This window comes from Ammodytes marinus (assembly GCF_949987685.1).
Source record: "Ammodytes marinus genome assembly, chromosome: 15".
Lineage (NCBI taxonomy): Eukaryota > Metazoa > Chordata > Actinopteri > Uranoscopiformes > Ammodytidae > Ammodytes > Ammodytes marinus.
The window spans coordinates 15,449,531-15,465,132 of NC_137219.1; the positions used below are offsets into that span (position 1 = coordinate 15,449,531).

The following is a 15,602-nucleotide window of genomic DNA, read 5'->3' on the forward strand; positions in this document are numbered from 1 at the left end:
ACTGGTCCAGGGCCAAAATGTATCGGTCTGTTCCGCTCACTTGTATCGCTTTGTCGTTGAAGTTCCTGCTGGTAGACGCTCCTCGTGCAGATTCCTTGCGTTTGCCTTGTCCTGTCTTAAGTTCTTTTTCTTTGAAACCTGGATAAAAAGACACCACAACATAGTCAATCTAGCATTCATTGCGTTGAGTTAGGGTAATAAGTAGGTGAAACGGAAGCAGAAAAATTCAGATTTTTAGTCCCTAGTGTTGTTGGACCAACACTGAATCCTACATTTCCCATTATGCAACCAATACAGCATATTTTTATTTATTTCTCCATGGCTAGTAACACCCATGCCTTTCAAACCCTAATAAATACTGTATGAGACTTTGGGGTAACCTGTGTGTCCCTTTTACATAAACCTTTCATGTCTAATACTTGTGGGCCAACCTCTTATAAGAGGTTAAACTGTTACTGGCTTACCTCTGGAGACTTGGGTCTGCTGTGGGTGTTCCAGAACTGTTCTATGGCAGATCCCTTGGTCCTGTTACCGTAGGAGTTGAAGACTTGACGATTGGATTCTTTAACCTTTTTACAGATTTGGACGTGCTTCTCTAATCTTTTGCTTGCAAACTTTCTGTCGCAGATTTTGCACGGAAGAAGCTGGAGACCAGGGTCTGTGAGTCCGACCTCCCCTTGCTCTGAACCCCTGCCATGTAAAGGACTACCGTGTGAAAGGACTGGTTCACCACGCAGCTTCCGTCCTGTGCCTCTGTGGTTTTCTGTTGCCGCTCCATAAGAATTCTCCTGTTGAGGCATGTCTCGTTCATCTTCTGGACAGTTTACCTCCTCACGTGTCCTCTCCCGATATTTCTTGTCTCTTTTCAAACCTTTGTCGCCCATGGATGACGTTTTTTGTTCTCTTTCTTTAGCTTTCTCGTTTCCATACTCTGATTTCTCACCTGTCTCTCCCCGCATGCCATAATCTCTCTCACCACCTCCTTGTCTCCTTGTGGACTCTTTGACATGTTCCCACCTGGTTTTGTTCAGCCCGCCACTCCCTTCCTGCTCGTGTACTGTGATCTCGTGAGTTCCTTTGGTTCCTCTTCTATGCGACTGCGACCTATGTGCAACTTCTGCTACCTCCCTTTGTTTCCATCTGGCCCTTTCTTCTTCATGTGTATTCCTCAGTGTGTCCTCGCTCTTCAGATGTTTCCTCTGGCTAATTTGATTAACATCCTCCTGCCTTCCGTCTTGCATCAGCCTGGGTTTTATCTGAGCGTTTCCCCTGTCTGCATTGTGGCCATCACCTCTAGGAGCGTCAATGCTGTCTCTCTGGATTTTTTGTCTTACTTTCTCCCCAACCCTCCACAGCTTCTCCTGTAGCAGGAGCTCCTTTGCATGAATTGCTCTGGTCATCTGCATTTCTCCTCTGGGCATTCCGTGTGAGACCTTTCTTGGATGTCGGAATCCACTGGTCTCTCCGATGCCATTTGAACGATGTTCCTGGAGCAACAAAGGGCATTTTGGTTGTTCTTTAATGGTGATTTTTTCAAAATCACTCAGATCAAGTGGGTCTTGTGTCCTAGGGTTGAGAGGTCTTCTGTGACTAACGGGCTTGTCTGGAAATGGCCGGTCCACTTTATCTGCTCTCCTACCAGCTACAACACCATGTTGAGCTTCAGTGTAATCATTGCTGTGTCTTTTTCCCGCAATGTTGTACTGAACTGGAGGACTTTGTGTTCTTCTTGCACTCATGACTTCCACTGTTGAATGCCTTTGAGGTGGTACTGTTGTTCCTTAGATCTGTCTTTTTTTCAAGGAAAAAGAAACAAAAACAGAAAAAATAGAGGGTTATATAAGAGATAATGGCTGTGGGGGTCTCAGCTAACATCTGCAGCGTAACGAAACAGATTTGCTTTATTACCCAGCCGGTCTCAAGTCACCTGTGCCAATCCAAACCCAAGTCCATTGAATTAGTCAATGAAATAATAATTATTTAAGTAAGTTGACCTTGCCTGGACTGCTCGCCCTGTATGCCAGATGAGAAATCATGTCTTCTGAATAATGGAAAACTTTAAACATCTATGGGTCCATGTCAAATGAGATCATGAATGAACAACTTGCAGATCAGGTTCGAAACCTTGCAAGCAAGTTGACAAAGTCTAAACACATTTTACTCCAAAATAACCATAGAAAGGGACAAGCAGTTAAAAGAACACTTACTTAATTAGAAAATTGGTAAAAATGGCATTCACCTTGTTTCTTGGTTAGCAAGCCAAATGATAGAGGTCAAAGTCAGATAAGATCGATAAGTAGCGAGCTGCCATTTACTTATTAATTAATATGTGGTTGACAAACTTCCCCCCAAAACCTCGTCAAGAACCTCAAACACCTAATGACTATTTAAAGGTCGCCTGGATAAAAACATACGTTCAGTTAGCAACGAATAAAATGGTCATTCGTAAAAATGGTAGAAATCCATAATAAGTGATGCGACTCCTGCTCCCAACGTTTGCATTCGTTGCCTAGAAACCAAGTGTCTCGAGCTGTTCTCTGATTGGTCAGTTTTGACATCACTCCCGGAAGCACAATCCCGTGTTTTAAAAATAATCGGCGTTTCTTTGCAGATGGATTGTGGTGTCTCTTGTTCCTAACAACATTCAGGTGGATAATATTACACACACGAGCTATCGTCTATTCATACATAGTGAATACAAGGCTAAACGTGTTGTCTTATTTAGGTTTTTAATGTGTTCTAAAGATAAATAAACTGTGTTAGCATAGCGTGTTGTAGCAGTGTCCCTGACATGCACAACACAGCAGCCAAGTCCTGTCTTGTTTCTTTCCAGGTCCACTATGTCCAGCGAAGGCGAAGACCTCATTTCAGTGGATTATGAGGTTTTTGGCAGAGTGCAAGGTGTATTTTTTCGGAAATACACACAAGTGAGTTTGACAGTGATACAGCCTTAGCCATCATAGGAGCAGTGTGGCCCATTTAAAGGTCGTTTTTAAGTTTCATTTGAGAAGAAAATCTAAACCTAAATCTTTTTTGGGGGCTTTCACACAGTCTTTGCAGATGAAGAGAAGGTCTACTACTTACTAGTAAAAACACTGTGCAGCCAGTAGGCTGTCGAGCAGCTTGTGCAACAACTTTCTCTCCACAACTAACTAGGGCATCAGAGCAGTCCCCAGTACAGAGCCAGCCTTATCTTTATTTAGCTTTAACACAAACTTTTTCCTTGTCTGGACACTAACGATCAGTGTTTGTGCTAAGTGTAATATTAAGTCTTGGTATCCAAGGCCGGCCCATCCAGTACACTTAATCTCACACACATTCCTTTCTCTGCCATTCTCGCAAGTTCTCAACCATATCCTCCATGCCATCCCACCTCTGCCCTCTCTTCTAATTTGCATTGTTTTGCAGGCAGAAGGGAAGAAGCTTGGCCTGGTTGGATGGGTCCAAAACACACGTGCTGGAAGTGTTCAGGGGCAGCTACAAGGCCCACGCAGCAAGGTGAAAGAAATGCAAGAGTGGCTGAGAACGACTGGCAGCCCCAAGTCAAACATAACCAAGGCAGAGTTTAACAACAAGAAAACAATAAATAGCCTAGAAAACTCGTCTTTTAACATATTAAAATAATATTATCCTGTCATATTAACTTTGAAGAAGATATTTTATTTATTTAGTATTTTTTTTATTTTTAGAACTCAAGATGTTGATTGTGTGTGTAAGTTCTCCTTAACAACGACAATATATGGAATCCATTAATAAATGAGAAGTTCCTTTCAGCAGACTCCACATTGTTTGCATTTTATTGTAGTAACAGCAGTAAGGGAAATGTATGATGAGTTGGATTTTAAGAGCCTATATCGCCTTTACCACACACAAGCTGGTTGTCAGAGACCTGGACTGAGACATTTTCAGAGGTGAAGTGACCTCATTATTTAACCGAGACTGTTAACAGACTGTAGATCAGTTTGAAGTGGACGTATACAAACTAAACAGAGTCCAGCACAACATCCTGTGAAGTCACCAAACCATGGTATGGCCTTGAAATCTGTCACTACCTCCTGCATCGGCCTCCATAAAGACCGACTGATCTTCCCCTTTAGAAATCTGCTGCCCTCCTTTGGCAAGGAAAGTCATAGAGGCTAAGGAGAAAACGGATGATCAGCCAAAAGGTGCAGGATCAATTTATCCTCGATTTGTGTTTGAGTTGAAACACTCAAAGAACACCACCGAGCTTACAAAAAAGGACTTGCCAAGATGTATAAATGCAATTTACTTTGATTTGCCCAAGATCAACACTGTTGTACATATTTAAAACGTGTACACTCGATACTTGGCTAATTAAATCGGGGAAAATGTGATGTATTGGATATTTGACTTGATTTGCATAGGAAAGGCATAAAGACAAACTGTAAAATGGGCCAAGAAGGGAATCCGAAGGGATAAATAAGACTGAAAGAGAAATATTTTCAAGAACAAGTTAAAGTTATTTAATTTGTCATTTACATAACGGTTTCTGAATCAGCATGATATTTTTAGCCTAGTAGGCCTATCCACGCTATTTACAACAATGCTCTACAAAATGTATAAAAGAAAAAGGAACCTGTGACATTGACATGAACATAAAATGGGGAACAATGTATGAATGAGCATCTAGTGAGAATTTATATGAAGGCCTATTTCATTAATTAAACACACTTCATATATGAAGTACAATATAATAGAATGGCAGTTATTTAAATGCTGTGTAATCTCAAGGCATAGCGCTTTACTGCCGGTAGGTGGTGCTGTGGACATTAAAGATCTTTTATCAAAAAAGAAGAAGACGTAGGTCCTTCACGCCACTAGGCGGCAGCATTAGCTTTGGCTGCTAGCAACAACGGTCACCTCTTGTTGTTTCACGTTGACTGTAAACAACAGCTACATTTATTTTATCTTGTCTTTTTAAGGTACTTTTTTCTCCAATTGAATTACCCAAGTAACCCGACTTTTTTATGAATGTGCCGCGGTCAAAAAGCTTTTGTTGGAACTCATGGAACTAACGGTACCGAACGTTAGCTAGCAGTTTGTCAACTTGTAGTTTGAGGAGGACAGCAGGTAAGACGTTGCATATCAAGAGAGGACTGAATTTAATTGAACACCATGATAAAGTGCTTGCCTGCAGATGTTCAGGGGAGACTTCGCTCCGGGGTCGCCGTCCCCTCTCTGCAGCAGTGCGTGGAGGAGTTGATCCTGAACAGCATTGATGCCGAGGCAACCTGCGTGGGAGTCCGGGTGGACATGAGTGCGTTCAAGGTCCAGGTGATAGACAACGGTGCTGGGATTAACGCCGAGGATATGGAGCGCGTGGGAAACAGATACCACACGAGCAAATGTGGTTCTGTTTGCGACCTGGACAACCTCAAGTGGTACGGTTACAGAGGAGAAGCCCTGGCGAGTATCTCCTCTCTTGCGACACTGGTTGAAATCTCGTCCCGAACCAGGTCATCAGTGAAAACTCATGTCAAAGTCTTCAAAGATGGCAAGGGCATGCGCATGTTTGAAGCAGAGACTGCTCGGCCCTCCGCAGGGACCACTGTTGTCATTTGTAACTTCTTCCATAACATGCCAGTCCGGAGGAAGAGGATGGATGCTGTCCTGGAGGGCGAGCGGATGAGACAAAGAGTGGAGGCTATTTCTCTCATGCATCCCAGTGTTTCTTTCACCCTGAAGAATGACTGCACGGGAGCCATGATGGTGCAGCTTTCTAAGGCTAGGACCACCTACCACAGGTTTGTTCAGATCCACGGCCTCGGGAGAGCGCAGCAACTTGGAGAAATCAGCCACTCGCAAGCACAGTTTAAAATCATCGGTCACATCGGCAGGGAAGGCCACTACAACAACAGCTTGCAGTTCCTGTATGTAAATGAAAGACTCCTCCTGAAAACACGTATACACAAGCTGCTGAACTTGCTCCTACGCAGACTGAGTGTTTCAACTCAGAAAAACGACAGTCCAGACGGGCAGCCTGCCATCAGGAGCCCAAAGCACAAACGAAGCCAAGAGCTTCACGGAGTATACATCATCAATATTAAATGTTCTTACCCCGAGTATGACATATGTCTGGAGCCTGCCAAAACGCTAATAGAGTTCAAAGATTGGGATGGCATTTTGCTCTGTATAGAGGAGGCAGTGAAAGCTTTCCTGAGCAAGGAAAACTTAATGGCCGTGTTTTCCCAAGATGTCATGGACTGTGAATCTCCCAAATTGTTTGGCACTCATGATACAGACCAAGCAGCTAGCAGTGCTTCCACTTATGACTGCGCTATTGGAACGAGACTGGCGTCTGATTCTGTTCATCGCAAGCGTGAAGACAACTGTGTAATTCAGGAGGACGTTTGTCAGGAGTCTGCTCAGATGGAATGCCGGGGGCAGAAAGAATTAACTGCAAATGAGTTGGAAAAGGTAAAAATCGAAGGAAACAATAAATGTAGAGACGAGCCAAATAGTGATCCCGCTAGACTGGAACCTGCACCTGATTGTAAATTTGCCACAGAGGAAGAGCCGGCAATTAGTGAAGCTGGCGATGACTCTCAAATAGTGTGTACGCCAAGCTCGGTCACACAACTAGAAAGTGAAAAACTGGAACTTTCAAAAGAGAGAGAGGTACAATCAAGCGATACTACCTCAGCTAGCGCTTTAACTTCACTAGACGACCTCAACCAACACATTCAGCCTGACTTAGTCAGAATTGAGCAAACATTACCTGAGTGCCAAGGCATGGGAGGACATGGAAATAGCTTAGTGAGTAAGAGAAAGATCAGTCTTTCTGATCCATACGTTCATGAAAGTCTGCAGACTCACGATGTGTCCCAAATCAACAAGTCAGTATTTAAGCAGCAAAGTTTACCCCAGAAATGTGAAGAGAGATTTTTTGCATCAAAGCGCAAAATCTCACTGGATGCAGGTCGTGGCCAGAAACTAAGCAGAGACTTTTCTCCTTTCACTCACCCAAAGATTCCCAGAATTTTAACATGTCAAAAGTTGACTTTATGTAAGGAGACTGGATCTCTTGAAAAGTTTAGAAGAGTATTTGATAAATCTGATGAGTTGAAATTGAGTTCTGAAAAGAATAACACTAAATATCCTCAGACAGAAAGCTTGGTTTTGAATTCCCATAATTTGTTGGTTTGCCTGAAAGATGGGCGAGATAGTAATGTTACAATAATAGAAAAAGAAGAGACACAGAGAACACTCCAATGCCCATCAACCATCTCAAAATTCCAACCTCAAGTCTCAGGGCAGACCAGAGGGAAAAGATCTTTGGCAGCTAAACTCTTCCATTTGAAACAACACTGGACAGATCATTCAAAAGTGTTACCACACCTGACCGCGACCACCTATCCTAGTAGTGTTGATGAAGGCATCCAGGATAGCAACAACAACAACGAAAAACACTGTAACACCGGGCTGAATGCTGAGCCAGCCCCAGATTGCAGTACAAACCCTCAGCTTGCCGAGCAGAAAGGGGCTTCAATTTCTGGCGACTGGCTTCATCACTACGACACATCTGTGGGAAAGACAGTCTATGTCAACAAGGTGACTGGGCTCAGCCGATACAAGGAGCCGTCCACTGAAGAAGCACAAGTGTGCTGTACATCTGATGTCACCAATATGGCAATTAGTGTCACCACGGAAATGGGTGAGTGTACGTTTTCCCTGTTCTTTGATAGTTACTGGGAGTCAGCGTTATACACTGTCACCTTCACTGTCACTGTTGTTCTTGTTTCCTTAAACTGTAGGGATGGAATACAGGTGTTACCCCTTTCAGATGGATCTAGTGTTACCCTTCCTACCTAAATCCAGGACAGAGAGAGTGATTAGTTCAGGGCTTGAGGAGAGAGGTAGAGCACAGAAAAAGCAGATTGTAGACTGTAGGGTTGGATAACATAAGTAGAGTGTTGACAATGAACTTTGGCTTGTTTGATTTCCTTTTTAATCCTTTCTTGTCTTAACAGATGACGGTGGCGAGAGCTCCAACTCACTCACCGCCTTGTACTCAAAATGGAAGAATCCTGTGTTTGTGCGACCTCCTGCGGTAAATAAAACCTAGATTTTTCTGTGTTAAAATGTGCTGGTGAGGGGGCGCTCGTGGTGTCTCCCCCTAACCATCTAATAAAATGTGCTGGTGAATCTTTGGTTGCAATTTTATAACATTTGCAGGGATTTAATACAAATTTGAATTACCGATTCATTTTTTGCTGTTTAACGATGAATTATGAACTTTGCTGTATCGACAGGTTGGAGTGGACATATCAAGTGGCCACGCTGACGGACTGGCTGTCAAGATCCACAACATCCTGTTTCCGTACCGTTTTTCTAAAGCCATGATCCTCTCCATGAAGGCACATTTCTCTTTTGGTTTCTTCACTTTGAATGTTCTGACAAAATGTTAATTTGTAATATTTGAACCATCATGAGATAATTGTAATGTAACTGACCCTGACAGGTTATTCATCAAGTGGACAGGAAGTTTCTTGCCTGTCTTATCAATACAAGAGACGAAGAGCCTGCAGCAGTCACTGAACCTCAAGGTACGGAGATGATCTTCACCGTATTATCTTTTTTTAATTAGATTTTATTTTTATCAACATTTCATGCATTTGATATTGATCCCCAGGGAACCTTCTGGTGCTGGTGGATCAACACGCTGCACACGAAAGAGTTCGACTTGAAAATCTAGTCGCAGGTAACACAAATTTAACAAAGGCACCATTCGCAGCATTTATATCGAGGATGACATGTTAAATACAGTATATCATGCTGTTGTTGGGACCCCGATGTGATACTCAAGCTGTCAATTTTTGTCATAGATTCCTATGAGGATGACCCAGATGCACCAGGGAAGAGACGTCTGTGTTCTTCAACCATTTTGCCTCCTCTTGAGATCAGTGTAACAGAAGAAGAGACAAGGCTGCTTAGGTGTGTTTGTTTTTCTTCATTCATATTACAAGCGAAAAGGAAAAACCTGTCAAATGTACGCAGCTAATACTGAGTTTCAGATACATCTCCGAGTGAGCGTGGAGTACAGGATGCTGCCAATGTAAGGAAAATGGTCTACATTTTATTTTGAAGGGCTCGATGAATGTCTCAGTGAAGACCAGTGTTTTTTCACTGTGGTGCCATAGCAAACGTCATCGCTTGATGGTTTTTAAGTGGATAGAACCCATTTTGGGTTTAAGAGCCTGCTGCCTGCTCTATACAATAACTGAGTCAACACAGAGGTGAAGGATGGTAGCAATAAAGGGCACATAAAAGTTTGGTGGTGTGACACGGCCTAATTTCAAACCGGTCTCAACTTGCTCGGCACTTAATGGCTCATATGAAATCATTCAGTAAGATCTGTTCTTGTTGTAGTACACTGTCAAATGCAAAGTATACGCTGGATAAATTGCCCCCTGGCCAGCAGCATATTAAGGACCCTTCCTCTCACAGGTCTTGTCAGCCACATTTGCGGAGTTTGGGCCTAGAAGTGACGTTCTCAAAGTCAGCGGAACCTCAAGTTTTTGTAGGTAAAGTTCCTCTGTGCTTCATGGAAAAGGAGAGTAATGAGCTCAGACGAGGGAGATCATCTGTTATAAAGCCTATTGTTGAGGTAAGACTGCTATAAGCTCCATTTTAAGACCATCTTTGAATCATTCACTCATTTTGCTAACTTAACCATTTTGGCTTTTTCTCCATAATTCTCCCTTCGTCAGGAGTATCTTCGAGAGCAGCTTGAGGTAAGCTTGGAAGTGTCTTTCCAGCCACACAACCTTATATGGGGAGAAAGTATCTTATTATTACTCCATAAATGCTGACGTGTTGTTTCTTCTTCTTTGTGTCAGTTATTTTGCTCGACTGGTACAATGGGAGGAACTCTGCCTCTCACTGTGTTGAAGGTGCTAGCCTCCTTAGCGTGCCACGGTAAGGATAAATGACTCCATTCTATCCATCAATTGTCTTATTTTGCCATGATGGTTCAATCCATTACAGTTTCACACAGAAACCTTAATGCATATCACTTGCTTACATCCACACATTGAACAGGAGCCATCAAATTTAACGACAGCCTGAGTAGAGACGAATGCCGCAGCCTGGTGGCGTCATTGTCCTCCTGCCATCTACCCTTCCAGTGTGCCCATGGTCGTCCATCCATCGCTCCTTTGGTAGACATCCTCCATTTGGATCAAGACCAGAAGGTACCAGAATGAAGCAGCACATCTTTGTCTGAAGTGTAACATTCAAGGCATAGTACCGCAAGGCAAACTGTTGGTGACTGAGCGTTATTGTCCTTTCAGGAATTACAGAAACCCAACCTCCAAAAGCTGAGAAGAATGTATAAAGCATGGCAACTATATGGAAATAGATAAGTGGGTGTATATTTTATTTTAAATTTGAAGTTTATTGTCAACAAAATGATTGGTAACTCATGAGAAATGTCTTGATTAACTTGCCAAATGTCCCTAAAAGCCCTGTCACTGAAATGTTTTGTTTTATACATAAGCAACTTTAAATTCCGAGGAACACAAAGTATAGAAAGGATATAACATTTTCATTTGTGTACACAAAAAGAGGAATTAGTCAAATAAATGAACCCCATTGAAATGTTATGCATCATCAGAAAAATAGTGGAAGGCACAATGTAGTAATCGTGTGAATGTTCCAAAACTTGCAGTCCACTTGATGATCAGCAGGCTGTGCTTGCAAAACACAGTCAGGCAAACAATGTCTTTGCCTTGAAGAGAACGGCCACATGGCCAATGAAAGGAAACCACACGTGGGAATGATGCTGAAAAGCATCACTTGTGTGTTAGAGGAAACATTTTAAATATAGAATAAAAAAGCAGTACAATAGTGACAAAACATTCCGTTTGAACAGAAAATAAGCAACAATTAACTTTTTTATTTATTTACACTAAACATATACTTACCATTTGTGTCTAGCATCCCTATCCCTTGTTTCTTCAAGTCGTCAAAATCATCTACAAAGGACTGTGTGAGGTGTTCAAAATGTCTTAGGGTCGCCTTAATTTATGTACCATTTGCCTTGGATTATTCTGTTTTATCACTAAGAATAAATTGAGGAAAATAATATACTTATTTCACAATATTTTTAAGAAAATATGTTATTTAAAAACGTTATTCAAAAACTTCACTATCCCCATTGAGCTCTGCTTTGAAAGCAAATGTCACACTGGTCCTGATTTTCTGTTGTGAACGCAAATTTCCCTTTTGTGGTGTTCTTCTTTTTGCACAAAATAAACCGTGATCTGTGGAAAGAGTTAACTGAGTCGTCACCTCACTGGATCCAAAGTGTGGCTGTGGGCCCACTAACTCCTTTTTGGAGTTAAGCAGGAAGATAAAACATTATCATATTGATGTCATGATGTGACACATTACTACAAGTATTAGTAGTTTTGTTTCCTCAACATAAAAGCTGCAAAACAAAGCTATATTACAATTAAATTACACAATTGTTTCGGTGATAATATCCACATTAGTTATCTCCAAAAAATTTTGATTTGTAAAGGGATGGCAAAATAGAAGCTGGATTTTAGGTTAACACAATGGGAGTATTTATAAGCATGTCTCTATTTATTGAAAGCTGTAGACTACTGACCCAATGTCTTATTTTGAATCTTGCATTTTTGACACGTTCACATACCTTCAAATCAGTTCTATTTTTTGACTGTTCGCAGGCTTGGAACTCGCCTGCCGGCAGCACATATTTGTGGATGTCATCTTGTTGACATTTAGAGATGACCAGCATGTAGAAAGTAATTGCACACACCGGGTCAAACAGGACTGGTATCTGCAGTAACATGCAATGTCTAGACATGCTAGTTTCCCCTGCTGTGATGGGAGTGAAGGATGATGCTGCTCCTGTCAAATGCAGCCCACCACCCCATCCTCCTTTCGCTCTCCTCCCTCCAGTTCCGGATCGCATCACGTGACTCTCTCCGCCCCCACATGTCCAGTAGTCCCACCTCCTTCTCCCCACGTAAACTATTCAGGAATCAGCATCATTTCATTGTCTGCTGCCAACAGCCATCGATTCTTATCTTTGAGAAAGGCAGTCCCAAAGCGCTGAGCTTAGCGAGAGGTCTGTCAGACGGTTGACAAAACAAACAAGGGGTATTTTATTTGTTTTGAAAAATTAAATTGTTATATTCATTTAGGAGTGAGGTCATCAATTAGCTCGTCATTCGCGCATTAAATATGCAAGGTTTTTGTTATCCAAATAGGCCTACTATATTTATTTTTCCATTCTATTTTAAACTGATTTCCACAATGGTCGAGTAAAATGATGTCGAACTTGCGCTAAATAAGCTTTTACATGAATAAACTAAACAATTGGATATTGGTAGGATGTATTAGATCCCGTGTCGAACAAGTGTCTTTCACTCTTGACGAGAGTGTACCACCAGAACATGAATTTCGCCCATGAAATGGTTACATGAGTATTTATAAATAGGCTCACGTTTCTCACCCCACATTGCCTTCATATGGAGCGGATATTTATGAATGGGAGTGCAAAAACTGCCATTTGGCTTTTGCGCGGCTATGAAGTTGTCATAACATCTAACAATAGGAGCGAAACATAGCTTATCATTCGTGGAAGAAGTATAAAAAAAGAATAAATGTCAAAATAGCGCTCTTTTTTTCTTTTGTTTTACTCCGAATGTAAGCCCGTGTGTCTGTCAGCCCGCTCCCCCCTCCCCCTCCGCGGATGGTACAGTCTTGGTTCATTCATAAAATTCTAGCAGAGCATAAAAGGAGGGGCTTACATTCTAGTCGTCCAGTTACCAGGTATATACCTGGAGGAAAGACCCGAGCCGCTCGGCCCAGCGGAACGCCACAGTCGTATGTGTTGAGCATTGATCGGGAACGTATTGTTTTTCTCCTCGTGATGCATCACAACAACCTGACGCTTGACATGAGTCCAGTCTCTCCCACCTGCCGGGCAGAGTCTCCTGTCGGGACACTGTGTCAGAAGACGCCAGAAGAGACGAGCTCCTCAGATTCCTCCCCTGAGAGCAATGCAGAGGTATGAATGACTTTTGGTGATCGTCTATTCAACATGCAGTTAAACGAGCAGATTACAGTTTGATTGTGATCCACATACTGAGGGCCTCAATGTTTCTTCGTCGTGGGGGGGCGGGGGGATTGATGTGATTTTAATTAGGGTAACTGCTTGATTTATTTGTTTATTTGTAACACATTTTATTTAATACATTTGATAATTTATTGGACCAAGCGATCAAAGCAGGTTGAAATGTGACACAGAAGCTTGTGCTGATCGGGTTGTTGTGATCCCCGTCGTCCTGGGACCAAATGTGAGCGTGTCGATGCAGCGGTTCATTGAGAAAAATAAATCCATTCAGGAGACTCCACAGCATCTCTGCGTCAGCGTTGACGTCAGAAACGATGATAAAGTCAAATATTGATCTGGAGAAGGCTATTTCTGGTTGGGTATATTTAGAGAAAAAAATAGGCTATCACAAGCAGGCTGCCCTTTGTCTAATACTCTCAGCATATGAATAGGTTTTTCCATTGATGATTGTCAACACAATAATATCCAATTTGAAAGCACCAATATCCTGGAAATATAATTATCTGAATAAAATCTTTCTATTATAGTCCTCATTGTTCATTATGTCCATTCTTTTTTCAGGAGCTCTGCCAAGACATGAGCGTTCAAGACACTCCATTTGTTCCGACAGTCACTGCAATTTCCTCTACCCCAGATTTCCAGTGGATGGTCCAGCCTACGATCATTACATCTGTCTCCCCGTCTCTTGGTAGCAAGCGAGCCAATGAAGCACAAAGCTCTCAGCAGGCAACACCCAAAGAGGGCGGGCGTAAGGGAAAAAATGCTGTCAGGAAGGGGAAAACAGTGCAGGTAGGTTTGCTTGGAAGCAGTCCACCTCTTATTGGACAGAATAGTCAATGGTGTAAATTTACATATGTCAATCTGAATTCCTTGCGTGCAACAGTGCTATTGTGCATGCTCCTCTGGTTGACGTGTGCTGGCCGCGTGCCTTCCTTATAGGCAGTCAATTTATATTCAGGTCACAGCAAGTCTGCAACAACAATGGTCTATTTTTAGACGCATTGCAGCGAAACATGCTTTTGCCATCCTTCAGAGGGGGAATTGGCAACGGATGTAGCGGATTAGGAGATGAAATGGCTGGATTCTACAAGGTAATAACTGAATTATTTTGTGTGCGTCCCAGCTGTCTCCGGCGGAGGAAGAGAAAAAGAAGATCAGGAGGGAGAGGAATAAGATGGCTGCAGCCAAGTGTCGCAACAGACGGCGGGAACTCACCGACACGCTGCAAACTGTAAGTAAACAGTGATGCATTTACTCAGCTGTCATTTGCACCCACTGTTTCGTGTGTTTTCCCTAATGCGGGTGATTTTTGAATGTCGATCTCTCTGAAGGAGACGGACGAGCTGGAGGAAGAAAGGGCTGCCCTGGAGACGGAGATAGCCAACCTCCTCAAAGAGAAAGAACGGCTTGAATTGATCCTTGCTACGCATCAACCAGCGTGCCAGCTGTCAGAAGAGCTGGAAGCCATTTTCCAGGTGGCAGCGGGGTCCCCCGAGCCACCGCCCAGTCCGGACGAGGACAGACTACCAGAGGACGGCGCCCAGGAAGCCCCTTCGCTCCAAGACATGGACATCCCCAGTGATCCGTCCACAGCCATTTCTGGGAACTCCAACATCTTGCTGTGTGCCAGCGCCGAAATCAACATCTTGGACCTAGAGCCCTCCCTGGACATTAAGGAGGGTCTGCTGGAACATATGTTGCCCAGTTTGGAGGAGAAAACCCCCATGGAGACGGCTCGATCCGTGCCAGACATAGACCTGAGCAGCTCCCTCGGAGTGTCGGACTGGGAGACCCTGTATAAGTCTGTTTCAGGTGACCTGGAACCTCTGAGTACTCCTGTGGTGACCTCCACCCCCACCTGCAGCAGCTACCTGTCTGTGTTCACATTTACCTGTCCCGAGCTGGACTCTCTCACAGAGGGACTAGACGGCCATAGAGGTGGAGGGGGCAAAGCTGAATCTGTAGATCTCCTCAACTCTCCAACTCTCCTGGCCTTATAGTGTACAGAGGGGAGGGAAGTGATCAGTCTGATCTATCAGATTTTCTTTCCTTGTTCTGCAAATTTCCAGACTTTGAAACGACCGTAAACAACATATGCCAGAGTGTGCTGTAACACTTCAAGGAATACATTCATGAAATGTCTTTGTGTGTGACTAGGCAAACATATAAACTTTATCCAGATACATAGCCAACAGAGGAATGTAGCCAAAAGCATGGCTTTTACTTTGACTGGAGGGACTGAAATTAGGTGTGATTAAAAAACAAAATGCATGCTGAGAAATTCCAAATCATTTTTGAAATAACTTTCAAAGCTTCTATATATCTGATCTGTTCTAAGATGTTATGTGGGATTTAATGTTACAGTATGGTTTAGTGTTTCGGTGTCAATAGTGTATTGATTGCTGTAAATGTTGTATTTACATACATATTCACCCATGTTAAGTAACTGCATACCTCAATGTCATTGACTGTG

General features: G+C 42.8%; 4 protein-coding genes across 4 annotated transcripts; 3 read left to right on the top strand and 1 right to left on the bottom strand.

Annotated features, from left to right (window-relative positions):
* LOC307261961 (uncharacterized protein) lies at positions 1–1,739 on the bottom strand (the record flags this gene model as incomplete). Its single annotated transcript, XM_080042696.1, has 2 exons — positions 1–138; positions 465–1,739. The coding sequence occupies 2 exons, from the start codon at positions 1,737–1,739 to the stop codon at positions 37–39; spliced, it is 1,377 nt and encodes a 458-aa protein (XP_079898822.1). The 3' UTR covers positions 1–36.
* Positions 1,740–2,600: 861 nt separating this feature from the next.
* Positions 2,601–3,683, top strand: acyp1 (acylphosphatase 1, erythrocyte (common) type). The gene is made up of 3 exons (XM_080042346.1): positions 2,601–2,648; positions 2,834–2,927; positions 3,409–3,683. Exons 2-3 carry the CDS (start codon positions 2,841–2,843, stop codon positions 3,622–3,624), a joined length of 303 nt encoding a protein of 100 aa, XP_079898472.1. The 5' UTR covers positions 2,601–2,648; positions 2,834–2,840; the 3' UTR covers positions 3,625–3,683.
* A 1,444-nt stretch (positions 3,684–5,127) lies between these two features.
* mlh3 (mutL homolog 3 (E. coli)) lies at positions 5,128–10,460 on the top strand. The gene is made up of 12 exons (XM_080042697.1): positions 5,128–7,675; positions 7,776–7,877; positions 7,992–8,071; positions 8,274–8,378; positions 8,483–8,567; positions 8,654–8,722; positions 8,847–8,955; positions 9,469–9,628; positions 9,732–9,755; positions 9,861–9,939; positions 10,063–10,214; positions 10,314–10,460. The coding sequence occupies exons 1-12, from the start codon at positions 5,137–5,139 to the stop codon at positions 10,383–10,385; spliced, it is 3,576 nt and encodes a 1,191-aa protein (XP_079898823.1). The 5' UTR covers positions 5,128–5,136; the 3' UTR covers positions 10,386–10,460.
* Positions 10,461–12,910: 2,450 nt separating this feature from the next.
* fosaa (v-fos FBJ murine osteosarcoma viral oncogene homolog Aa) lies at positions 12,911–15,498 on the top strand. Its single transcript, XM_080041928.1, has 4 exons — positions 12,911–13,063; positions 13,691–13,918; positions 14,253–14,360; positions 14,461–15,498. The coding sequence occupies exons 1-4, from the start codon at positions 12,926–12,928 to the stop codon at positions 15,127–15,129; spliced, it is 1,143 nt and encodes a 380-aa protein (XP_079898054.1). The 5' UTR covers positions 12,911–12,925; the 3' UTR covers positions 15,130–15,498.
* The last annotated feature ends 104 nt before the right edge of the window (positions 15,499–15,602 follow it).